The 25,789-nt window shown below is 43.7% G+C and overlaps 1 protein-coding gene and 2 long non-coding RNA genes across 51 annotated transcripts; all 3 read left to right on the top strand.

Annotated features, from left to right (window-relative positions):
- The first annotated feature begins 1,885 nt into the window (after nt 1–1,885).
- LOC127929330 (uncharacterized) lies at nt 1,886–5,726 on the top strand. The gene is made up of 5 exons (XR_008134488.1): nt 1,886–2,271; nt 2,439–2,658; nt 3,072–3,123; nt 5,311–5,388; nt 5,683–5,726. It is a non-coding gene; the product is annotated as an uncharacterized LOC127929330 (long non-coding RNA).
- Nucleotides 5,727–13,194: 7,468 nt separating this feature from the next.
- On the top strand, nt 13,195–17,643 carry LOC127929328 (uncharacterized). Of its 49 annotated transcripts, XR_008134481.1 has the most exons (5): nt 13,195–13,962; nt 14,024–14,375; nt 14,411–14,570; nt 14,603–14,634; nt 14,699–17,643. It is a non-coding gene; the product is annotated as an uncharacterized LOC127929328 (long non-coding RNA). The 49 variants fall into 49 exon arrangements; XR_008134465.1 differs by having other exon boundaries at nt 13,195–13,674; nt 13,707–13,962; nt 14,411–17,643; XR_008134478.1 differs by having other exon boundaries at nt 13,195–13,706; nt 13,835–13,962; nt 14,411–17,643.
- Nucleotides 17,644–19,799: 2,156 nt separating this feature from the next.
- On the top strand, nt 19,800–24,706 carry LOC118380129 (heat shock factor-binding protein 1-like). The gene is made up of 4 exons (XM_052517310.1): nt 19,800–19,970; nt 20,489–20,555; nt 21,007–21,131; nt 24,304–24,706. Exons 1-3 carry the CDS (start codon nt 19,923–19,925, stop codon nt 21,126–21,128), a joined length of 237 nt encoding a protein of 78 aa, XP_052373270.1. The 5' UTR covers nt 19,800–19,922; the 3' UTR covers nt 21,129–21,131; nt 24,304–24,706.
- The last annotated feature ends 1,083 nt before the right edge of the window (nt 24,707–25,789 follow it).

The raw sequence follows: 25,789 nt of genomic DNA, 5'->3' as shown, positions 1-25,789 counted from the left end.
TACTGACATGGTTTCATCAACCAGGTTACTGACATGGTTACTGACATGGTTTCATCAACCAGGTTACTGACATGGTTACTGACATGGTTTCATCAACCAGGTTACTGACATGGTTTCATCAACCAGGTTACTGACATGGTTTCATCAACCAGGTTACTGACATGGTTTCATCAACCAGGTTACTGACATGGTTTCATCAACCAGGTTACTGACATGGTTTCATCAACCAGGTTACTGACATGGTTACTGACATGGTTTCATCAACCAGGTTACTGACATGGTTTCATCAACCAGGTTACTGACATGGTTTCATCAACCAGGTTACTGACATGGTTTCATCAACCAGGTTACTGACATGGTTTCATCAACCAGGTTACTGACATGGTTTCATCAACCAGGTTACTGACATGGTTACTGACATGGTTACTGACATGGTTTCATCAACCAGGTTACTGACATGGTTTCATCAACCAGGTTACTGACATGGTTTCATCAACCAGGTTACTGACATGGTTTCATCAACCAGGTTACTGACATGGTTTCATCAACCAGGTTACTGACATGGTTTCATCAACCAGGTTACTGACATGGTTTCATCAACCAGGTTACTGACATGGTTTCATCAACCAGGTTACTGACATGGTTTCATCAACCAGGTTACTGACATGGTTTCATCAACCAGGTTACTGACATGGTTTCACCTACCGTGTTACTGACATGGTTTCATCAACCAGGTTACTGACATGGTTTCATCAACCAGGTTACTGACATGGTTTCATCAACCAGGTTACTGACATGGTTTCATCAACCAGGTTACTGACATGGTTACTGACATGGTTTCATCAACCAGGTTACTGACATGGTTTCATCAACCAGGTTACTGACATGGTTTCATCAACCAGGTTACTGACATGGTTTCATCAACCAGGTTACTGACATGGTTTCATCAACCAGGTTACTGACATGGTTTCATCAACCAGGTTACTGACATGGTTTCATCAACCAGGTTACTGACATGGTTACTGACATGGTTACTGACATGGTTTCATCAACCAGGTTACTGACATGGTTACTGACATGGTTACTGACATGGTTTCATCAACCAGGTTACTGACATGGTTTCATCAACCAGGTTACTGACATGGTTACTGACATGGTTACTGACATGGTTTCATCAACCAGGTTACTGACATGGTTACTGACATGGTTACTGACATGGTTTCATCAACCAGGTTACTGACATGGTTACTGACATGGTTTCATCAACCAGGTTACTGACATGGTTTCATCAACCAGGTTACTGACATGGTTACATGGTTACCATGGTTTCACATGACATGGTTTCATCAACCAGGTTACTGACATGGTTTCATCAGGTTACTGACAGGTTACTGACATGGTTTCATCAACCAGGTTACTGACATGGTTTCATCAACCAGGTTACTGACATGGTTTCATCAACCAGGTTACTGACATGGTTTCATCAACCAGGTTACTGACATGGTTTCATCAACCAGGTTACTGACATGGTTTCATCAACCAGGTTACTGACATGGTTTCACAACCAGGTGACATGGTTTCATCAACCAGGTTACTGACATGGTTTCATCAACCAGGTTACTGACATGGTTTCATCAACCAGGTTACTGACATGGTTTCATCAACCAGGTTACTGACATGGTTTCATCAACCAGGTTACTGACATGGTTTCATCAACCAGGTTACTGACATGGTTTCATCACAGGTTTCATCAACCAGGTTACTGACATGGTTTCATCAACCAGGTTACTGACATGGTTTCATCAACCAGGTTACTGACATGGTTTCATCACAGGTTACTGACATGGTTTCATCATGGTTTCATCAACCAGGTTACTGACATGGTTTCATCAACCAGGTTACTGACATGGTTACTGACATGGTTTCATCAACCAGGTTACTGACATGGTTTCATCAACCAGGTTACTGACATGGTTTCATCAACCAGGTTACTGACATGGTTACTGACATGGTTTCATCAACCAGGTTACTGACATGGTTTCATCAACCAGGTTACTGACATGGTTTCATCAACCAGGTTACTGACATGGTTACTGACATGGTTTCATCAACCAGGTTACTGACATGGTTTCATCAACCAGGTTACTGACATGGTTTCATCAACCAGGTTACTGACATGGTTTCATCAACCAGGTTACTGACATGGTTTCATCAACCAGGTTACTGACATGGTTTCATCAGCCAGGTTACTGACATGGTTTCATCAACCAGGTTACTGACATGGTTTCATCAACCAGGTTACTGACATGGTTTCATCAACCAGGTTACTGACATGGTTACTGACATGGTTTCATCAACCAGGTTACTGACATGGTTTCATCAACCAGGTTACTGACATGGTTTCATCAACAGGTTACTGACATGGTTTCATCAACCAGGTTACTGACATGGTTTCATCAGTCAGGTTACTGACATGGTTTCATCAACCAGGTTACTGACATGGTTTCATCAACCAGGTTACTGACATGGTTTCATCAACCAGGTTACTGACATGGTTTCATCAACCAGGTTACTGACATGGTTACTGACATGGTTTCATCAACCAGGTTACTGACATGGTTTCATCAGTCAGGTTACTGACATGGTTTCATCAACCAGGTTACTGACATGGTTTCATCAACCAGGTTACTGACATGGTTTCATCAACCAGGTTACTGACATGGTTACTGACATGGTTTCATCAACCAGGTTACTGACATGGTTTCACTGTTTCATCAACCAGGTTACTGACATGGTTTCATCAACCACCAGGTTACTGACATGGTTTCATCAACCAGGTTACTGACATGGTTTCATCAACCAGGTTACTGACATGGTTTCATCAACCAGGTTACTGACATGGTTTCATCAACCAGGTTACTGACATGGTTTCATCAACCAGGTTACTGACATGGTTTCATCAACCAGGTTACTGACATGGTTTCATCAACCAGGTTACTGACATGGTTTCATCAACCAGGTTACTGACATGGTTTCATCAACCAGGTTACTGACATGGTTTCATCAACCAGGTTACTGACATGGTTTCATCAGTCAGGTTACTGACATGGTTTCATCAACCAGGTTACTGACATGGTTTCATCAACCAGGTTACTGACATGGTTTCATCAACCAGGTTACTGACATGGTTTCATCAACCAGGTTACTGACATGGTTTCATCAACCAGGTTACTGACATGGTTTCATCAACCAGGTTACTGACATGGTTACTGACATGGTTTCATCAACCAGGTTACTGACATGGTTTCATCAACCAGGTTACTGACATGGTTTCATCAACCAGGTTACTGACATGGTTTCATCAACCAGGTTACTGACATGGTTTCATCAACCAGGTTACTGACATGGTTTCATCAACCATGGTTACTGACATGGTTTCATCAACCAGGTTACTGACATGGTTTCATCAAGGTTACTGACATGGTTTCATCACCAGGTTACTGACATGGTTTCATCAACTGACATGGTTTCACAACCAGGTGACATGGTTTCATCAACCAGGTTACTGACATGGTTTCATCAACCAGGTTACTGACATGGTTTCATCAACCAGGTTACTGACATGGTTTCATCAACCAGGTTACTGACATGGTTTCATCAACCTGAGGTTACTGACATGGTTTCATCAACCAGGTTACTGACATGGTTTCATCAACCAGGTTACTGACATGGTTTCATCAACCAGGTTACTGACATGGTTTCATCAACCAGGTTACTGACATGGTTTGACATCAACCAGGTTACTGACATGGTTTCATCACATCTGACATGGTTTCATCAACCAGGTTACTGACATGGTTTCATCAACCAGGTTACTGACATGGTTTCATCAACCAGGTTACTGACTGATGGTTTCATCAACCAGGTTACTGACATGGTTTCATCAACCAGGTTACTGACATGGTTTCATCAACCAGGTTACTGACATGGTTTCATCAACCAGGTTACTGACATGGTTTCATCAACCAGGTTACTGACATGGTTTCATCAACCAGGTTACTGACATGGTTTCATCAACCAGGTTACTGACATGGTTTCATCAACCAGGTTACTGACATGGTTTCATCATCAACCATGTTACAGGTTACTGACATGGTTTCATCAACCAGGTTACTGACATGGTTTCATCAACCAGGTTACTGACATGGTTTCATCAACCATGGTTACTGACATGGTTACTACTGGTTACATGGTTTCATCAACCAGGTTACTGACATGGTTTCATCAACCAGGTTACATGGTTTCATCACCAGGTTACTGACATGGTTTCATCAACCAGGTTACTGACATGGTTTCATCAACCAGGTTACTGACATGGTTTCATCAACCAGGTTACTGACATGGTTTCATCAACCAGGTTACTGACATGGTTTCATCAACCAGGTTACTGACATGGTTTCATCAACCAGGTTACTGACATGGTTACCAGACATGACATGGTTTCATCAACCAGGTTACTGACATGGTTACTGACATGGTTTCATCAACCAGGTTACTGACATGGTTTCACATGGTTTCATCAACCAACCAGGTTACTGACATGGTTTCATCAACCAGGTTACTGACATGGTTTCATGGTTACTCATCATCAACCAGGTTACTGACATGGTTTCATCAACCAGGTTACTGACATGGTTTCATCAACCAGGTTACTGACATGGTTTCATCAACATGGTTACTGACATGGTTTCATCAACCAGGTTACTGACATGGTTTCATCAGGTTACTGACATGGTTTCATCAACCAGGTTACTGACATGGTTTCATCAACCAGGTTACTGACATGGTTTCATCAACCAGGTTACTGACATGGTTTCATCAACCAGGTTACTGACATGGTTTCATCAACCAGGTTACTGACATGGTTTCATCAGCCAGGTTACTGACATGGTTACTGACATGGTTTCATCAACCAGGTTACTGACATGGTTTCATCAACCAGGTTACTGACATGGTTTCATCAACCAGGTTACTGACATGGTTTCATCAACCAGGTTACTGACATGGTTTCATCAACCAGGTTACTGACATGGTTTCATCAACCAGGTTACTGACATGGTTTCATCAACCAGGTTACTGACATGGTTTCATCAACCAGGTTACTGACATGGTTTCATCAGGGTTACTGACATGGTTTCATCAACAGGTTACTGACATGGTTTCATCAACCAGGTTACTGACATGGTTTCATCAACCAGGTTACTGACATGGTTTCATCAACCAGGTTACTGACATGGTTTCATCAACCAGGTTACTGACATGGTTTCATCAGTCAGGTTACTGACATGGTTTCATCAACCAGGTTACTGACATGGTTTCATCAGTCAGGTTACTGACATGGTTACTGACATGGTTTCATCAACCAGGTTACTGACATGGTTTCATCAACCAGGTTACTGACATGGTTTCATCAACCAGGTTACTGACATGGTTTCATCAACCAGGTTACTGACATGGTTTCATCAGTCAGGTTACTGACAGGTTACTGACATGGTTTCATCATGGTTTCATCACAGGTTACAGGTTACTGACATGGTTTCATCAACCAGGTTACTGACATGGTTTCATCAACCAGGTTACTGACATGGTTTCATCATCAGGTTACTGACATGGTTTCATCAGGTTACTGACATGGTTTCATCAACCAGGTTACTGACATGGTTTCATCAACCAGGTTACTGACATGGTTTCATCAACCAGGTTACTGACATGGTTTCATCAACCAGGTTACTGACATGGTTTCATCAACCAGGTTACTGACATGGTTTCATCAAACAGGTTACTGACATGGTTTCATCAACCAGGTTACTGACATGGTTTCATCAACCAGGTTACTGACATGGTTTCATCAACCAGGTTACTGACATGGTTTCATCAACCAGGTTACTGACATGGTTTCATCAACCAGGTTACTGACATGGTTTCATCAACCAGGTTACTGACATGGTTTCATCAACCAGGTTACTGACATGGTTTCATCAGCCAGGTTACTGACATGGTTATGGTTTCATCAACCAGGTTACTGACATGGTTTCATCAACCAGGTTACTGACCATCAACCAGGTTACTGACATGGTTTCATCAACCAGGTTACTGACATGGTTTCATCAACCAGGTTACTGACATGGTTTCATCAACCAGGTTACTGACATGGTTTCATCAACCAGGTTACTGACATGGTTTCATCAACCAGGTTACTGACATGGTTTCATCAACCAGGTTACTGACATGGTTTCATCAACCAGGTTACTGACATGGTTTCATCAGCCAGGTTACTGACATATAAACCAAAGTTCTTTGAGATCTTAGTGAAAAACAGTAGATTAGTGTGATCGTGGTGTGTAGGCAAGAGAAGAGAACACACAGAGAGAGAGAGAGAAATACACACACACACAGACACACATAGAGAGAGAGATCAGAACAGACAGACAGACAGACAGACAGACAGACAGACAGACAGACAGACAGACAGACAGACAGACAGACAGACAGACAGGGAGGGAGGGAGGGAGGGAGGACTGTGATGATAGTGATTATTCATGAGTTGGCCTGTGATCCCTGGATGATGAATATCAAGGATTACTGTTAATCCAGCCACAGGAGAGGACATCTGACTCACACACACACACACACACACACACACACACACACACACACACACACACACACACACACACACACACACACACACACACACACACACACACACACACACACACACACACACACACACATACATACATCCAGCAAAGAGAGCAGAGAATGTGAGACTCACTGCAGAATGCTGTGGTAGCCATGCTGGTTAAGTGTGACTTGAATTCTAAATAAATCACTGACAGTGTCACCAGCAAAGCACCCCCACATCAACAAACCTCCTCCTCCTCCATGCTTCACGGTGGGAACCATTTCATTTAGGTGTCCAATAATTTGTGGAATTTCTTTCCTTCTTAATGCATTTGAGCCAATCAGTTGTGTTGTGACAAGGTAGGAGTGGTATTCAGAAGATAGCCCTATTTGGTAAAATACCATCACTCTCCTTCTTGGTTAAATAGCCCTTACAGCCTGGAGGTATGTTGGGTCATTGTCCTGTTGAAAAATAAATGATAGTCCCACTAAGCGCAAACCAGATGGGATGGTGTATCGCTGCAGAATGCTGTGGTAGCCATGCTGGTTGAGTGTGCCTTGAATTCTAAATAGACCACCGACAATGTCACCAGCAAAGCACCCCAACACCATCACACCTCCTCCTCCATGCTTCACGGTGGGAACCACACATGCGGAGATCATCCGTTCACCTACTCTGCATTTCACAAAGACAAGGCGGTTGGAACCCAAAAATCTCAAATTTGGACTCCTCAGACCAAAGGACAGATTTTCACCGGTCTAATGTCCATTGCTCGTGTTTCGTGGCCCAAGCAAGTCTCTTCTTCTTATTGATGTCCTTTAGTAGTGGTTTCTTTGCAGCAATTCGACCATGAAGGTCTGATTCACACAGTCTGCTCTGAACAATTGATGTTGAGATGTGTCTTTTACTTGAACTCTGTGAAGCATTTATTTGGGCTGCAATTTCTGAGGCTGGTAACTGGTAAATGAACTGATCCTCTGCAGCAGAGGTAACTCTAGGTCTTCCTTTCTTGTGGCGGTCCTCATGAGAGCCAGTTAACTCTAATGAACTTATCCTCTGCAGAAGAGGTAACTCTGGGTCTTCCTTTCCTGTGGCGGTCCTCATGAGAGCCAGTTAACTCTAATGAACTTATCCTCTGTAGCAGAGGTAACTCTGTGTCTTCCTTTCCTGTGGCGGTCCTCATGAGAGCCAGTTTCATCATAGCGCTTGATGGTTTTTGCGACTGCATTTGAAGATACTTTCAAAATTCTTGAAATGTTCCGGATTGACTGACCTTCATGTCTTAAAGTAATGATGGACTGTCGTTTCTCTTTGCTTATTTGAGCTGTTCTTGCCATAATATGGACGAGTAGGTGTGTCCAAACTTTTGCCTTGTACTGTATTTCATGGGTTATTGTTAGACGATTGTTAGCCATAATGAACATGCCAGTTGGCGTCACCTGGCGAGAGTTTGTCACATTAACTATGTGCCTTTGCTGTAGCAAGGCATTTTGAAAAATACATGTTTATTTTTTTTCAAATGCAAATCTTTCTAAACAATAATCTCTCTGTGTCCAGTGGATAACCGTGAGATCCGTTGATTTGGAAGCATACTCTACAGTGTCACTCTTTATTCACATTTGAGATGTAACTCAGTCCCATACGTCAGTCTATTCCCTATGTAATGCAGACAGTGTGTACATTGACTGGCTCCCTGCTAATTCAACTACAGCCCACATGAGTCTAAAATATCTGACCCAGGTTTGTCACCATTGCTCAGTTTGATTTGGATCCTGGGTTTATTAACATGATAAAATTAACAAGCCTATGGAATGTTGTTACCCTGCGTTTATTAAGAGGATAACCTTAACAAGCCTATGGAATGTTGTTACCCTGGGTTTATTAAGAGGATAACCTTAACAAGCCTATGGAATGTTGTTACCCTGGGTTTAAGAGTATAACCTTAACAAGCCTATGGAATGTTGTTACCCTGGGTTTATTAAGAGGATAACATTAACAAGCCTATGGATGTTGTTACCTCTGGCTTTATTAAGAGGATAACCTTCTCCTATGGAATGTTGTTACAAATGTAACTGAACAAACATAAAAACACAAGCCTATGGAATGTTGTTACCCTGTTGGAATGTTGTTAATTATAGTTAACATTAAGGCCTATGGAATGTCACCCTGGGTTTATTAAAGGATAAATTAACAAGCCTATGGAATGTTGTTACCCTAAAGAGGATAACCTTAACAAGCCTATGGAATGTTGTTACCCTGGGTTTATTAAGAGGATAACCTTAACAAGCCTATGGAATGTTGTACCCTGGGTTTAAGAGGATAGATGTGCAAGCCTATGGAATGTTGTTACCCTGGGTTTAAGAGGATAACCTTAAAAAAAAGCCTATGGAATGTGGATTTATTAAAAAACATTAACAAGCCTATGGAATGTTGTTACTGGTTTATTAAGTAACCTTAACAAGATGGAATGTTGTTAAAAGGATAACCTTAACAAGCCTATGGAATGTGGATCAAAAACCAGTCAGTATCTGGTGTGATAACCTTAACAAAATGTTGTTACCCTGGGTTTAGTCATTAACAAGTATCTGGTGGGTTTATTAAGGATCAGAAAACCAGTCAGTAAGAGGATAACCTTAACAAGCCTCTGGTGTGGATTAAGAAAACAGTCAGTATCTGGGTTTATCAGAAAACCAGTCCTATGGAATCTGTTACCCTGGGTTTATCAGAAAACCAGTCAGTATCTGGTGTGGATTAAGAGGATAACCAGTCTATGGAATGTATCTGGTTTATTAAGATCAGAAAACCAGTCAGTAACCTCTATGGAATGTGGATCAGAAAACCAGTCAGTATCTGGTGGGGCAGCCTGAAGGATCAAATGATCATAAAAACACAACTTGTGTTTAATTATAGTTCATAAAGGCAATCAGTCAATTGTAAATCTGGTGTGGGAATACAGAAAACCAGTCAGTATCTGGTGTGGATCAAAAAACCAGTCAGTATCTGGTGTGATCAGAAAACCAGTCAGTATCTGGTGTGATCAGAAAACCAGTCAGTATCTGGTGTGGATCAGAAAACCAGTCAGTATCTGGTGTGGATCAAAAAACCAGTCAGTATCTGGTGTGGATCAAAAAACCAGTCAGTATCTGGTGTGGATCAAAAAACCAGTCAGTATCTGGTGTGGATCAGAAAACCAGTCAGTATCTGGTGTGGATCAGAAAACCAGTCAGTATCTGGTGTGGATCAAAAAACCAGTCAGTATCTGGTGTGGATCAGAAAACCAGTCAGTATCTGGTGTGATCAGAAAACCAGTCAGTATCTGGTGTGATCAGAAAACCAGTCAGTATCTGGTGTGAGCACAATTTGCCTCATGCAGTGCGACACATCTCCTTCACATAGAGTTTATCAGGCTGTTGACTGTGAAATGTTGTCCCACTCCTCTTCAATGGCTGTGCGAAGTTGCTGGATATTGGCGGGAACCGGAACACGCTGTTGGTCCACGTCGATCCAGAGCATTCCAAACATGCTCAATGGGTGATATATCTGGTGAGTGTGCAGGCAATGGAAGAACTGGGACATTTTTGTTCAGTGTTTATTCAATCAGTCCACATATGAGGGAGTACCTAACCTGTAACACTGGGATCCCAACAAGACAGGTCAAAGTTGAACCAAACTACATAATGATTTTCCATTCCTGTCACAATGTCCCTCAATGTTTCCTTCTGACTTCCTGAAACACAATGGGGTGAGTTGGTCCTGTGAGGAGGTCCTGTGATGAGGTCCTGTGAGGAGGTCCTGTGAGGAGGTCCTGTGAGGAGGTCCTGTGAGTTGGTCCAGTGAGTTGGTCCTGTGAGGAGGTCATATGAGGAGGTCCTGTGAGGAGGTCCTGTGAGGAGGTCCTGTGAGGAGGTCATGTGAGGAGGTCCTGTGAGGAGGTCCTGTGAGGGGGTCCTATGATGAGGTCCTGTGAAGAGGTCCTGTGAGGGGGTCCTGTGAGGAGGTCATGTGATGAGGTCCTGTGAGGAGGTCCTGTGAGGAGGTCCTGTGAGGAGGTCCTGTGAGGAGGTCCTATGAGGAGGTCCTGTGAGGAGGTCCTGTGAGGAGGTCCTGTGAGGAGGTCCTGTGAGGAGGTCCTGTGAGGAGGTCATGTGAGGAGGTCCTGTGAGGAGGTCCTGTGAGGAGGTCCTGTGAGGAGGTCCTGTGAGGAGGTCCTGTGAGGTGGTCCTGTGAGGAGGTCCTGTGAGGAGGTCATATGAGGAGGTCCTGTGAGGAGGTCCTGTGAGGAGGTCCTGTGAGGAGGTCCTGTGAGGAGGTCATGTGAGGAGGTCCTGTGAGGAGGTCATGTGTTGTAGCAATTCACCTTGTTCCTGCTTCCTGTACAATGATTTGTTGACCAAAAGAAAACAACACGGTATACATCCCAAGAGGACAGCCTTGGCAGCAGCTAACAGAGATCCACAATACAATACAAATACCCTATTCCATATGTAGTGCACTACTTTTTAACCTATTCTCTATGGGCCCTGGTCAAAAGCAGTGGACTATAAAGAGAATAGGGTGATATTTGGGATGCAGATTGGTCTCTGTATCCGAGCTGAGGCCAGGGGCCATAGTGGAGGAGGTGGAGAGAGGAGGGAAGATGGTGGCTGTCAGACTTGCATTGTTGCACTGGTCTGTCTTTCTGCTGACAGGATCAGCTGGCAGTCCGTCTCCCCTCTCTCTGCCTTAGCACGCAAACACACGGTATAGAGAGAGAGAGAGACAGAGAGGCACGCCCTGCCACACACACAGAGGAGTGCCACACACTGATCAGGGAGCTACAGGAAGACACACAGTGGAGAGAATGCAGAAGAAGACAGATGGACGGACAGGTGGGTGGGCGGACGGACAGACAGACAGAGAGCCAGAGAGAGAGTCAGAGAGAGAGAGTCAGAGAGAGAGAGTCAGAGAGAGAGAGCCAGAGAGAGAGAGTCAGAGAGGTTCAGAGAGAGTCAGAGAGAGAGAGTCAGAGAGAGAGCCAAAGAGATATATAGAGAAGGAGCGAGAGAGAGACAGAGAGAGAGAAAGGCAGAGAGAGACGAAGGCAGAGAGAGACAAAGAGAGAGAGAGAAAGGCAGAGAGAGACAAAGAGAGAGAGAGAAAGGCAGAGAGAGACGAAGGCAGAGAAAGAGAGACAGAATGGAAATTTCATTACATCACAAGCTCCCTCCTCTTCTCCTGTGGGAATGAAACACAACTCCCTGATCCCTTCTGCTTGTCTGATTCTAATCCCCAGTAACCCTGGAGAACACGGATGTTGTTGTGTACATGTTTACAGGCTTAGTTACAAGTGATGAGAGCTGCGACGTGTTAAAAACACAATACTACACAACCGGCTGTGTTTAGTCTGTAGCCGCTAAACTACCACACACTAAGAAAAGAGGGTTCCTCAAGGGTTCTATGCGGAACCATAATGACTAAAAGAACCATTTGAGCTCTTCGATGGTTCTTTTCAGTTCACAAAGGTGTTCTTTCCTCTTATAGTGATCATTTAAATAATCGGGGCGGCGGCCTATTACTATATGTTAGGGGCGTGGTTTCCTCACAAATCTCTCCGTGTGTGTGTGAATCTCTCCGTGTGTGTGTGTGAGAATCTCTCAGTGTGTTTTTTAATTTAATTTTTTTAAATTTTACCTTTATTTAACCAGGCAAGTCAGTTAAGAACAGATTCTTATTTTCAATGACGGCCTGGGAACAGTGGGTTAACTGCCTGTTCAGGGGCAGAACGACAGATTTGTACCTTGTCAGCTCAGGGGTTTGAACTCGCAACCTTCCGGTTACTAGTCCAACGCTCTAACCACTAGGCTACGCTGCGTGTGTGAATCTCTCCGTGTGTGTGTGTGTGTGAATCTCTCCGTGTGTGTGAATCTCTCCGTGTGTGTGTGAATCTCTCCGTGTGTGTGTGTGTGTGTGTAAATATCTGTGTGTGTGTGTGTGAGAATCTCTCCGTGTGTGTGAGAATCTCTCTGTGTGTGTGTGTGAGAATCTCTCCGTGTGTGTGTGTGTGTGTGTGTGTGTGTGTGTGTGTGTGTGATTCTCTGTGTGTGTGTGTGTGAATCTCTCTGTGTGTGTTTGTGAGAATCTCTCCGTGTGTGTGTGTGTGTGTGTGAATCTCTGTGTGTGTGTGTGAATCTCTCCGTGTGTGTGTGTGTGTGTGTGATTCTCTGTGTGTGTGTGTAAATCTCTCCGTGTGTGTGTGAGATTCTCCAGCAGCAGGCCAGGACATTGAGGACATTGGAACAACGTCCCCCTGACAGGAACCTCCATAGGTAACAGTGTATTCAATACAACATCTAGATAGATGTCCCCCAGTGTCGCTATCACAACGCGATATTTATATCTGACACTGAGGCAGAAAAACTAAAAACGACCCAAATAAATACATGAATACATTAAAATTAGAAACCTGGCAACTTCAAAATACTGGTCTTCTCAAATTATGATGGACAATAATAAGGAAACAAGAGTGTTTATTTTCATGAACACTTTTAAAAAACACAATTTGTGTTCTTATCCTGGAAGTATACTTGAAGCAGGTAGTCTGCATTAATGTGAAGACATTAAGTGTTTCAGAAGAATGACGCGAGAACTGGCCGACCAATAAATAACTGTATCAACATTAAAAATAAAAAAACTGATTCACAAAATATAAATATAATAGGACATTAATGAACAACTTCCTAAATACTGAACACTTCTCATACAACTCAAGTCAAAATAACTTGAATAGAAAAACTAAAAACGACCCAAATAAATACATGAATACATTAAAATGAGAAACCTGGCAACTTCATAAATACTGGTCTTCTCATGAAGATCAATCAAAAATTTGCTTGAAAAGAAATGTTGTTCACGCCTGTGAACTACAGTGAGTGTACAAAACATTAGGAACACCCCTCCTCCACTTTAGCCCTCAGAACATCCTCAACTTGTCAGAGCGTGGACTCTACAAGGTGTTGAAAGCCTTCCACAGGGTCTCTACAAGGTGTTGAAAGCCTTCCACAGGGACTCTACAAGGTGTTGAAAGCCTTCCACAGGGTCTCTACAAGGTGTTGAAAGCCTTCCACAGGGTCTCTACAAGGTGTTGAAAGCCTTCCACAGGGTCTCTACAAGGTGTTGAAAGCCTTCCACAGGGTCTCTACAAGGTGTTGAAAGCCTTCCACAGGGTCTCTACAAGGTGTTGAAAGCCTTCCACAGGGACTCTACAAGGTGTTGAAAGCCTTCCACAGGGTCTCTACAAGGTGTTGAAAGCCTTCCAAACTCTACAAGGTGTTGAAAAGCCTTCCACAGGGACTCTACAAGGTGTTGAAAGCCTTCCACAGGGACTCTACAAGGTGTTGAAAGCCTTCCACAGGGTCTCTACAAGGTGTTGAAAGCCTTCCACAGGGTCTCTACAAGGTGTTGAAAGCCTTCCACAGGGTCTCTACAAGGTGTTGAAAGCCTTCCACAGGGACTCTACAAGGTGTTGAAAGCCTTCCACAGGGACTCTACAAGGTGTTGAAAGCCTTCCACAGGGACTCTACAAGGTGTTGAAAGCCTTCCACAGGGTCTCTACAAGGTGTTGAAAGCCTTCCACAGGGTCTCTACAAGGTGTTGAAAGCCTTCCACAGGGTCTCTACAAGGTGTTGAAAGCCTTCCACAGGGTCTCTACAAGGTGTTGAAAGCCTTCCAGAACAGGGTCTCTACAAGGTGTTGAAAGCCTTCCACAGGGTCTCTACAAGGTGTTGAAAGCCTTCCACAGGGTCTCTACAAGGTGTTGAAAGCCTTCCACAGGGACTCTACAAGGTGTTGAAAGCCTTCCACAGGGACTCTACAAGGTGTTGAAAGCCTTCCACAGGGTCTCTACAAGGTGTTGAAAGCCTTCCACAGGGTCTCTACAAGGTGTTGAAAGCCTTCCACAGGGACTCTACAAGGTGTTGAAAGCCTTCCACAGGGTCTCTACAAGGTGTTGAAAGCCTTCCACAGGGTCTCTACAAGGTGTTGAAAGCCTTCCACAGGGACTCTACAAGGTGTTGAAAGCCTTCCACAGGGACTCTACAAGGTGTTGAAAGCCTTCCACAGGGACTCTACAAGGTGTTGAAAGCCTTCCACAGGGACTCTACAAGGTGTTGAAAGCGTTCCACAGGGATGCTGACCCATGTTGACTACAATACTTCCCACAGTTGTGTCCAGTTGGCTGGATGTCCTTTGGGTGGTGGACCGTTCTTGATACACACAGGAAACTGTTCAGCATGAAAACTCCAGCATCGTTGCAGTTCTTGACACAAACCAGTGTACCTGGCACCTACTACACTGTTCAAAGGCACCTCAATATTTTGTCTTGCCCATTCACCCTCTGAATGGCACACAAACACAATCCATGTCTCAATTGTCTCAACTCTTAAAAATACCTTTAACCTGACTCCTCCCCTTCATCTACACTGATTGAAGTGGATTTAACAAGAGACACAGGATCATAGCTTTCAGCTGGATTCACCTGGTCAGTCTATGTCGTGGAAAGAGCAGGTGTTCCTAATGTTTAATCCACTCAGTATATCTGTGCTTGGTATTGTAGTATATGACTTATGTCTGACTCCTACGGGTGGCTGTTCCTGTGTTGACATGTGTTGTTGACCCTGTAGCTGTTGTCAGTAGACAGGAAATGCAACAAACCGCTACCAAACTGACAGAAACCGTTTGTTTTGGTTTCCAGTGTACCATGATAAACATGATGTAGATGTGGCCAGGTTGAACCTCATCTCACCTTAGTTGAGCACCTTCTACTCCTCTCCAAGCTAGGGTTAGTTAGGGTTAGTTAGGGTTAGAGTTAGTTAGGGTTAATTAGGGTTAGTTAGGGTTAGAGTTAGTTAGGGTTAGAGTTAATTAGGGTTAATTAGGGTTAGTTAGGGTTAGAGTTAGCTAGTGATAGCTAGGGTTAGAGTTAGCTGGGGGTAGAGTTAGCTAGTGATAGCTAGGTTTAGAGTTAGCTAGGGTTAATTAGGGTTAGAGTTAGTTAGGGCTAGAGTTCATTAGGGTTAGAGTTCGTTAGGGTTAATTAGGACTAGAGTTAGATAGGGCTAGAGTTAGCTAGGGCTAGAGTTCATTAGGGTTAGAGTTCGTTAGGGTTAATTAGGACTAGAGTTAGATAGGGCTAGAGTTAGCTAGGGCTAGAGTTAGCTAGGGTTAGTTAAGCCAGTTTGTCCCAGGGGTCTTGGCTGTGGAGAAACACTTGATAGAGGGTTATGATTAGGGTTAGGGTTAGCTAGTGTTAGCTAATGTTAGAGTTAGCTAGGGTTAGGGTTAGCTTGGGTTAGAGTTAGCTAGTGATAGCTAGGGTTAGAGATAGCTATGGTTAGAGTTAGCTAGGGTTAGAGTTAGCTAGGGTTAGAGTTAGCTAGTGATAGCTCGGGTTAGAGTTAGCTGGGGGTAGAGTTAGCTAGGGTTAGAGTTAGCTAGTGATAGCTAGGGTTAGAGTTAGCTAAGTTTAGAGTTAGCTAGGGTTAGAGTTAGCTAGGGTTAGAGTTAGCTAGGGGGTAGAGTTAGCTGGGGTTAGAGTTAGCTGGGGTTAGAGTTAGCTAGTGATAGCTAGGGTTAGAGTTAGCTAGGGTTAGAGTTAGCTAGTGATAGCTAGGGTTAGAGTTAGCTAGGTTTAGAGTTAGCTAGTGATAGCTAGGGTTAGAGTTAGCTAGTGATAGCTAGGTTTAGAGTTAGCTAGTGATAGCTAGGGTTAGAGTTAGCTAGTGATAGCTAGGGTTAGAGTTAGCTAGGGTTAGAGTTAGCTAGTGATAGCTTAGGGTTAGAGTTAGCTAGTGATAGCTAGGGTTAGAGTTAGCTAGTGATAGCTAGTGTTAGAGTTAGCTAGGGTTAGAGTTAGCTAGGGTTAGAGTTAGCTAGTGATAGCTAGGTTTAGAGTTAGCTAGTGATAGCTAGGGTTAGAGTTAGCTAGGGTTAGAGATAGCTAGGGTTAGAGTTAGCTAGGGTTAGAGATAGCTAGGGTTAGAGTTAGCTAGGGTTAGAGATAGCTAGGGTTAGAGTTAGCTAGGGTTAGGGTTAGCTTGGGTTAGAGTTAGCTAGTGATAGCTAGGGTTAGAGTTAGCTAGGGTTAGAGTTAGCTAGGGTTAGAGTTAGCTAGGGTTAGGGTTAGCTTGGGTTAGAGTTAGCTAGCGATAGCTAGGGTTAGAGATAGCTATGGTTAGAGTTAGCTAGGGTTAGAGTTAGCTAGGGTTAGGGTTAGCTAGGACTAGAGTTAGCTAGGGTTAGAGATAGCTAGGGTTAGAGTTAGCTAGGGTTAGAGTTAGCTAGGGTTAGAGTTAGCTAGGGTTAGAGATAGCTAGGGTTAGAGTTAGCTAGGACTAGAGTTAGCTAGGACTAGAGTTAGCTAGGGTTAGAGTTAGCTAGGGTTAGAGTTAGCTAGGGTTAGAGTTAGCTAGGGTTAGAGTTAGCTAGGACTAGAGTTAGCTAGGACTAGAGTTAGCTAGGGTTAGAGATAGCTAGGGTTAGAGTTAGCTAGGGTTAGAGTTAGCTAGGGTTAGAGTTAGCTAGGGTTAGAGATAGCTAGGGTTAGAGTTAGCTAGGGTTAGGGTTAGCTAGGGTTAGGGTTAGCTAGGACTAGAGTTAGCTAGGGTTAGAGTTAGCTAGGGTTAGAGTTAGCTAGGGTTAGGGTTAGCTAGGGTTAGAGTTAGCTAGGGTTAGAGATAGCTAGGACTAGAGTTAGCTAGTGATAGCTAGGGTTAGAGATAGCTAGGACTAGAGTTAGCTAGGGTTAGGGTTAGTTAAGCCAGTTTGTCCCAGGGGTCTTGGCTGTAGAGACACACTTGATAGAGGATAGCCAGATCCACCAGTACCTGAGTCAGCCCACACAACAGGAACTGGAGGGGGCTCTCCTTCAGGGCAAAGTAGGCCGTCTTGAAGCTGTCCCCGGCCATCCACAGTAGGACCATGTTCACACTGAAGACAGAAAACATGTCAATAAGAAAACAGGATCATTGACCATCACTTTGAATGACAGAGTCACTGAGAAGAGGAAACATGGTGCTGCACCTGTTTGCCTCCAGGTGTGTCTTTAGATCGGTTTGAGCACCGAACTGAAGACGTCATTATTGATCAAATAGGTCCGACTGGTGCCCGAGGTAGTCCAACATGGCCCTATGACACCCAGAAGGTCTGTAGGCCAGGCTGACTGGTGTCTGAGGCAGCCCAACCTGGCCCTATAGCCCTATGACACCCAGAAGGTCTGTAGGCCAGGCTGACTGGTGTCTGAGGCAGCCCAACATGGCCCTTTGGCCCTATGACACCCAAAAGGTCTGTAGGCCAGGCTGACTGGTGTCTAAGGCAGCCCAACCTGGCCCTATGACACCCAGAAGGTATGTAGGCCAGGCTGACTGGTGTCTGAGGCAGCCCAACCTGGCCCTATAGCCCTATGACACCCAGAAGGTCTGTAGGCCAGGCTGACTGGTGTCTGAGGCAGCCCAACATGGCCCTTTGGCCCTATGACACCCAGAAGGTCTGTAGGCCAGGCTGACTGGTGTCTGAGGCAGCCCAACCTGGCCCTAGGCCAGGCTGACTGGTGTCTGAGTCAGCCCAACATGACACCCAGAAGGTCTGTAGGCCAGGCTGACTGGTGTCTGAGGCAGCCCAACCTGGCCCAAAAGAACCGGGGTTCCAGATCTGATAGAGAGAGAGATGGGGTGGATGGAGAGAGAGAGCGAGACAGAGACACAAAGAAACACAGACAGACAGAGACACAGACAGACAGAGACACAGACACAGAGATACAGAGAGAGAGAGAGAGAGACCGAGACACAGACACAGAGAGAGAGAGACAGAGACACAGAGATACAGACACAGGGATACAGACACAGGGATACAGACACAGAGAGAGACATAGACACAGACAGAGACAGAGATACAGACAGAGAGAGAGATACAGAGACACAGAGAGAGACAGACACAGACAGAGACAGACACAGACAGAGAGACAGCGATACAGACAGAGAGAGAGAGACAGAGACACAGACAGAGAGAGAGACATAGACACAGACAGAGAGAGACAGACACAGACAGAGAGAGAGAGATACAGACAGACACAGACAGAGAGACAGACAGAGAGACAGAGATACAGACAGAGAGACAGAGATACAGACAGAGAGACAGAGATACAGACAGAGAGAGAGAGATACAGACAGAGAGAGAGAGATACAGACAGAGAGAGAGAGATACAGACAGAGAGACAGAGATACAGACAGAGAGACAGAGATACAGACAGAGAGACAGAGATACAGACAGAGAGAGAGAGACACAGACAGAGAGAGAGAGACACAGACAGAGAGAGAGAGACACAGACAGAGAGAAAGAGATACAGACAGAGAGAAAGAGATACAGACAGAGAGACAGAGATGCAGACAGAGAGAGATACAGACAGAGAGACAGAGATACAGACAGAGAGAGATACAGACAGAGAGAGAGAGAGATACAGACAGAGAGAGATACAGACAGAGAGAGAGATGCAGACAGAGAGAGATACAGACAGAGAGACAGGGATACAGACAGAGAGAGAGATACAGACAGAGAGAGAGATACAGACAGAGAGAGAGACAGACAGACAGACAGAGAGAGAGACAGACAGACAGAGAGAGAAGGTAAATAATGTAGCTCGTCAGTGAGGGATTCGTTTAATCTCGTTCTGGTGCCCGTGTTAGCGTGTTTTACACCGGCTCAAAGTTGAATGCATTTGGAACCGGGCTGCTTTAAGTGCATGAGTCAGGTGCCATGATCCGACCGTCAGGTTGCGAAATCGGCTCAAGACAAAAGTTTGGTAATCAAGCACGTGTAGTAATTAGTTAAGAGTATGTATTTTTCCATGTGATTGCTTTTGATTTAAAGAAAAACGCTTTATCTGCCATCCCAATTAAAACTAATTAGAAAATGTATTTTATTGGAAAATATATGTTGTTGGTTTCTAGACGATGCACCATTGCTGCCTTGTTGACCACATGACCAAGCGGTGCAGATTTTACTGTCCTATTTGAGAAGGGCGCTCCTCCCTCTCCGTTTTTTGCCCGATGAGGAAAACGGCCATTGCCCGGTTCAACCCAGGCCAGTGTAAAATAATTCCCTCAATCATTCAAGGTTGTTTCGCTTCGACTGCAGAGAAAGGAAGAAGAAGACGCGTCTCGGACGAACCAGTGGTTTATAAGTACAGCAGCGCCACGAATTTAGTGCAATGTCAGAGATCCAGGATCCGAAATCTGTACAGGACCTGACTGGGGTGGTGAGTCTTATTATTAGTCCCAAATCCTTGCCATATCCTGTCCCATTTGAAAACCTGAGAACTAGCTAGCTTTAGCTAGCAGGCTGGCTAACTGGCTAAAGTTACTGTTTTCTCCCCCAATCGTTTTTGTAGGAACATTAACTTTAAAAAAAATCTCAATTAAATAGTTGCAGTCAAATTCTGTTTAGCTACATTACCTTTTGTTTTAGTCCTGTTTAGCTAGCTACAGCTATTATTATTGAAATGTAACTGATAGATGGGTGCTAGATGGCTAAATGTAATTGTGTTCCCGGTTTGTAAAGCTTGACTTTTTTAATATTTTTTTTTACGACAAAACTGCAAATCCCCATGGTTTCCATGGTATCAGCGGTGTAGGCATCAGAGGCAGCTTCAACGCCCACAAAGTTCAATAGTATGCATGCATGCAATACGATTCTGCTATGCTACAGGATATAGACTGTGTCCACCCACACATTGCAACAAACAGTGATTACATGTTCTGTCCTCCTCTCTTACAGGTCCAGACATTGCTGCAGCAGATGCAGGATAAATTCCAGACCATGTCAGACCAGATCATTGGAAGAAATATCCTGCCTTTTTACAATTTCAATGCTGTTTTTCACCATTTCGATGCTTTCAAAGACAGACTTTTAGAATGACACAATTGAATTGGATTGCTCATAGCGTAGTCTAATGGTATCAATGACTTGATCATTCAGATACATGTAATGCACTCAAGCCTGGAAGTTTTGTCAGCCCGGGTTGGAAGCAATTGTGTAAATCAATCACTTGTATTTGTCACATGCTTCTTAATAAACAACAGTTGTAGACTAACAGTGAAATGTTCAACTTTTTGCTAACATTTCCAAATACAGAACATTAATATCGGCGTTGTATTCCTGATGGACCGCTGTAACAAGCAGCCAGATTGGGCCAAAGGGATTGGTGCTACATAGTTCTATGGATAGGAGTTTGGGATGTTTTGTGTAGTAGGCATGGTACCTGAATGTTGTTCCCACTTCCTTGACAAGAGTACTCGATGAGATGAGTGGCCGCATCGATGACCTGGAGAAGAACATTGGTGACCTGATGACCCAGGCTGGCGTGGAGGAGATGGAGGCGGAGAACAAGGTCAAGGAGGAACAGGGCTCTGCTTAAAAGGTAATCAACATGGAGTCCACTGAGCGTTCTTGCTTGTTTTTGTCATCTCCTATAGATCTCTCTCTCTCTGTGTGTGTGTGTGTGTGTGTGTGTGTGTTCGAATGGTTTTTCCAATTAAACTGTCCAATATTTGTCAAGAACACTGTATGTTTTCAGATTGTAACTACTTGAACCAGATCCATATGTTTTTTTTGGGGTGTCAAATTCCCGATGCCGATATATTGTTTTTTTTTAGAGGGAAATGAAAACGTGTCATCTTTCTACTCTGAATTCTCAGACATTTCGATCCAAAAGAGCAATTGTCCAATAACTATGCTTCAAATGTTGATTTCATACTTTGTGACGATAATAATGCCATGCAAAAAAAATGGCTGCAGGTGTTCAGATCAGCATGAGATTCCCTCGTTTCATTCTATTTATTCAATATCGGTTATCGGTGAATATCCGCCCGTACCGATTTAGCGGTTAAAAAGGACAATATCGGTGAAGGTACTGGTACCCCTTGACTTAATTACACATTTTGCGTTTCCAGCCTGAATTTAAAATGTATTTAATGTATTTTTTCTAATCCATTTATCTCCACACAATACCCTATAATAACAAAGTGAAAACATGTGTTTTTTTAATTATTTTTTTATGTTGAAAATATATTGAAAAATGAAATACAGAAATATCTCATTTACATAAGTATTCACACCTCTTTGCTGTGACTCTACAAATTGCATTCAATGTCCTTTGATCATCCTTGGGGTTTGTCACTACAACTTGATTTGAAGTCTACATGTGGACATGATTGAGAAAGAAACACAGCTGTGTGTGTACATAAAGTCCCACTGTTGAACAGAGCAGAAACTATAGCATGAAGTCCAAAGGAACTGTCCGTAGTGCTCTGAGATATACTGTATGCTTAATTAATCACAATTCTATCTGGGGGGAAGGGTATAAAACATGTTTAGAGTGTTGAAGAAGTTTCCATGAGCCCAGTGGTCTCCATCATAGGAAATTTAAAAAAAAATATGGAACTACCCAGACTGCTTAGAGCTGGCTGTCTGACCTAACTGAGCAATCGGGCAAGAACCCGATGACCACTCTTAACAGATCTACAGAGTTTCTTGGCTGAGATGGGAGAACCTGTCAGAAGGACAACAGTCTCTACAGCATTTCACCAATCTGGGCTTTATGGGAGAGTGGTCAGATGGAAGCCACTCCTGAGGAAAAGGTACACGACCTGGTGTTTGCAAAAAGGCATGTAAAAGACTTGAGAGCATGAGGCAAAATATCCTGTGGTCTGACGAGACAAAATATATCTAACTCTTTGGCGTGAATGTAGATCAGTGTCTGGAATAAAACAGGCACAGCTCATCACCTGTCTTAACACATTCCCTACTGTGAAGCCTGGTGGTGGCAGTGTCATGCTATGGGGATGCTTTTCAGCAGCAGTGACTGATAAGAATAGAGGGAACAATGAATGGAGACAAATGCAAGAAAATCTGTGATAAGAACCTGCTTCAGAGCGCAAACAACCTTAGACTGGGAGCAAAGAGTTACGTTTCAACAGGACAAGGACCCCAAAGCAAGAGCCAAAGTCAACCTAGACTTGAGACCCATTTAAAATCTGTGAAAAACCCGACACGACTCTAAGCTGAATCCGTCCCCACTCTAAGCTGATAACAGGCCTAGACTTGAGTCCCAAAATTTAAAATACAGACACAAAACGACTCTAAGCTGATACAGACACACCAACACTGCTGATACAGACACACACACGACTCTAAGCTGATACAGACACACCCGACACGACTCTAAGCTGATACAGACAGATACAGACACACCCGCACGACTTAAGCTGATACAGACACACCCGACACGACTCTAAGCTGATGACACACCCGACCGACTCTAAGAAAAAGCTGATACAGACACACCCGAACGACTCTAAGCTGATACAGACACACCCGACTGTGATACAAACTCTGATACAGACACACCCGACACGACTCTAAGCTGATACAGACACACCCGACACGACTCTAAGCTGATACAGACACACCCGACACGACTCTAAGCTGATACAGACACACCCGACACGACTAACAGCTGCTGATACAGACACACCCGACACGACTCTAAGCTGATACAGACACACCCGACACGACTCTAAGCTGATACAGACACACCCGACACGACTCTAAGCTGATACAGACACACCCGACACGACTCTAAGCTGATACAGACACACCCGACACGACTCTAAGCTGATACAGACACACCCGACACGACTCTAAGCTGATACAGACACACCCGACACGACTCTAAGCTGATACAGACACACCCGACACGACTCTAAGCTGATACAGACACACCCGACACGACTCTAAGCTGATACAGACACACCCGACACGACTCTAAGCTGATACAGACACACCCGACACGACTCTAAGCTGATACAGACACACCCGACACGACTCTAAGCTGATACAGACACACCCGACACTACTCTAAGCTGATACAGACACACCCGACACTACTCTAAGCTGATACAGACACACCCGACACGACTCTAAGCTGATACAGACACACCCGACACGACTCTAAGCTGATACAGACATCTAAGCCCAGACACTACTCTAAGCTGATACAGACATACCCGACACACACCCGACACGACTCTAAGCTGATACAGACACACCCGACACGACTCTAAGCTGATACAGACACACCCGACACGACTCTAAGCTGATACAGACACACCCGACACGACTCTAAGCTGATACAGACACACCCGACACTACTCTAAGCTGATACAGACACACCCGACACGACTCTAAGCTGATACAGACACACCCGACACGACTCAAGGCTGTCTTTGCCTCCAAACGTGCTTCCACAAAGTATTGACTCAGCTGTTAATATGTATGTAAATTAGATTTCTGTATTTCATGTTAAATAAATGAGCAAAAACTTCTAAACGTGTTTTCACCATGGGGTATTGTGTGTCGATTAGGAGAGGGGGAGGGGTAATGTAATCCATTTTGAATTCAGGCTGTAACACAACCAAATGTTGAACATTTTCTGATGGCACTGTATCGGTCAGGCTCCAGTAACTACTTTTTTTTGTGATTTGAAAGATCTTTGGTTTATTTAACATGTCCTCTTCTCTTTCCACCCTCAGGTTTCCAAGTAACAGGATGGTGGAGACTAAATGGGAAACAGACCATTTTTCAGGAGTATTGTATATTTAAGTTTTTTTGTTTTAATTATTATTATTTTAATTTACTGTGTATGTAACATGTTTTATATTAACTCTTGTAATAATGTTCACTGTTGACTTTTTTTTTTTTTTTTTAATTGATATTTAACTTAACTTGAGACACTATCCTGAATAATGGCTCACTCAGGCTCACTCAGGTGACTCGCTGGGCCAGTAACTGATTATGTCAACTAGCCAATTGAACATTTTTAACAATATTTCAACACAAAACATTTTACTGCTATTCAAATGTTCTAAAAACATGTTGTGCGTTAAGATGTATTTACTTTCAGTCTTTTTCACAATAAACCAGGGCTTGCATACACACTTTTGTTCCTCTTCTCTCATACAGGTTGGAAAGGGCAGTGCCTCGAGGACATGAGCACAAAATGCTTCAAAGAAGCTGTCAATATCTCTGAATAAATGCCCCCTTGGGAAGGATATAATGCCCAGTTTAAAAAGCAGTGAACACCCACATCCACCATACTCAAGGAGTTGGGTTTTAAAAATGCAACAGAGGGAAGGATATAATGCCCAGTTTAAAAAGCAGTGAACACCCACATCCACCATACTCAAGGAGTTGGGTTTTAAAATGCAACAGAGGGAAGGATATAATGCCCAGTTTAAAAAGCAGTGAACGCCCACATCCACCATACTCAAGGAGTTGGGTTTTAAAAATGCAACAGAGGGAAGGATATAATGCCCAGTTTAAAAAGCAGTGAACGCCCACATCCACCATACTCAAGGAGTTGGGTTTTAAAATGCAACAGAGGGAAGGATATAATGCCCACATCCACCATACTCAAGGAGTTGGGTTTTAAAATGCAACAGAGGGAAGGATATAACACCCACATCCACCATACTCAAGGAGTTGGGTTTTAAAATGTAACAGAGGGAAGGATATAATGCCCAGTTAAAAAAGCAGTGAATGCCCACATCCACCATACTCAAGGAGTTGGGTTTTAAAATGCAACAGAGGGAAGCGTGAAATGGAAATGCACAACTTGTATGCTACTGCAATTTATTCTAATATTTTCAATTGGAAAGTCAATGTATGACACATTGCAAACTGTTACATGTTACAAATGTGTCATTACTCCGAATACCATGGAATTACATAGGTTTGGGCACTGATCTACACTGTCAAATAAGAAAGGACGACAACAACCCTGAAATATCTTGCTTCGTTTGAAAATGTGGTGCAGAATGTCTTGCAAGTCCATCAGGACAGGGCAATTCAACCATTGTAGCCAAATCGGCCCAGCTGTGTGTGTGAGAGAAAGTCTTGCAGCTGGCAGCGTTAGCTTCTTCATGTTTTGTATGATTAAGAATATTATGCTTTGAACATGACATCAGCAGAGGTGTCTTTACAGCTGAGATTAGACAAATAATTTCGTTTAAAATTGCA

Source organism: Oncorhynchus keta, unplaced genomic scaffold, assembly GCF_023373465.1.
Source record: "Oncorhynchus keta strain PuntledgeMale-10-30-2019 unplaced genomic scaffold, Oket_V2 Un_scaffold_6615_pilon_pilon, whole genome shotgun sequence".
NCBI classification, from domain to species: Eukaryota; Metazoa; Chordata; class Actinopteri; order Salmoniformes; family Salmonidae; genus Oncorhynchus; species Oncorhynchus keta.
Note: the sequence above shows the minus strand (reverse complement) of the source record. Positions and strands in the feature narration are given on the sequence as shown.

Bases quoted from the DNA above. Each gene is read 5' to 3' on its own strand.
- LOC118380129 (XM_052517310.1), top strand. From the start codon at position 19,923: ATGTCAGAGATCCAGGATCCGAAATCTGTACAGGACCTGACTGGGGTG. The intron at 19,971-20,488 runs GTGAGTCTTATT...CCTCTCTTACAG, and splicing joins TACAGGACCTGACTGGGGTG to GTCCAGACATTGCTGCAGCA. The intron at 20,556-21,006 runs ATATCCTGCCTT...TGACAAGAGTAC, and splicing joins AGACCAGATCATTGGAAGAA to TCGATGAGATGAGTGGCCGC.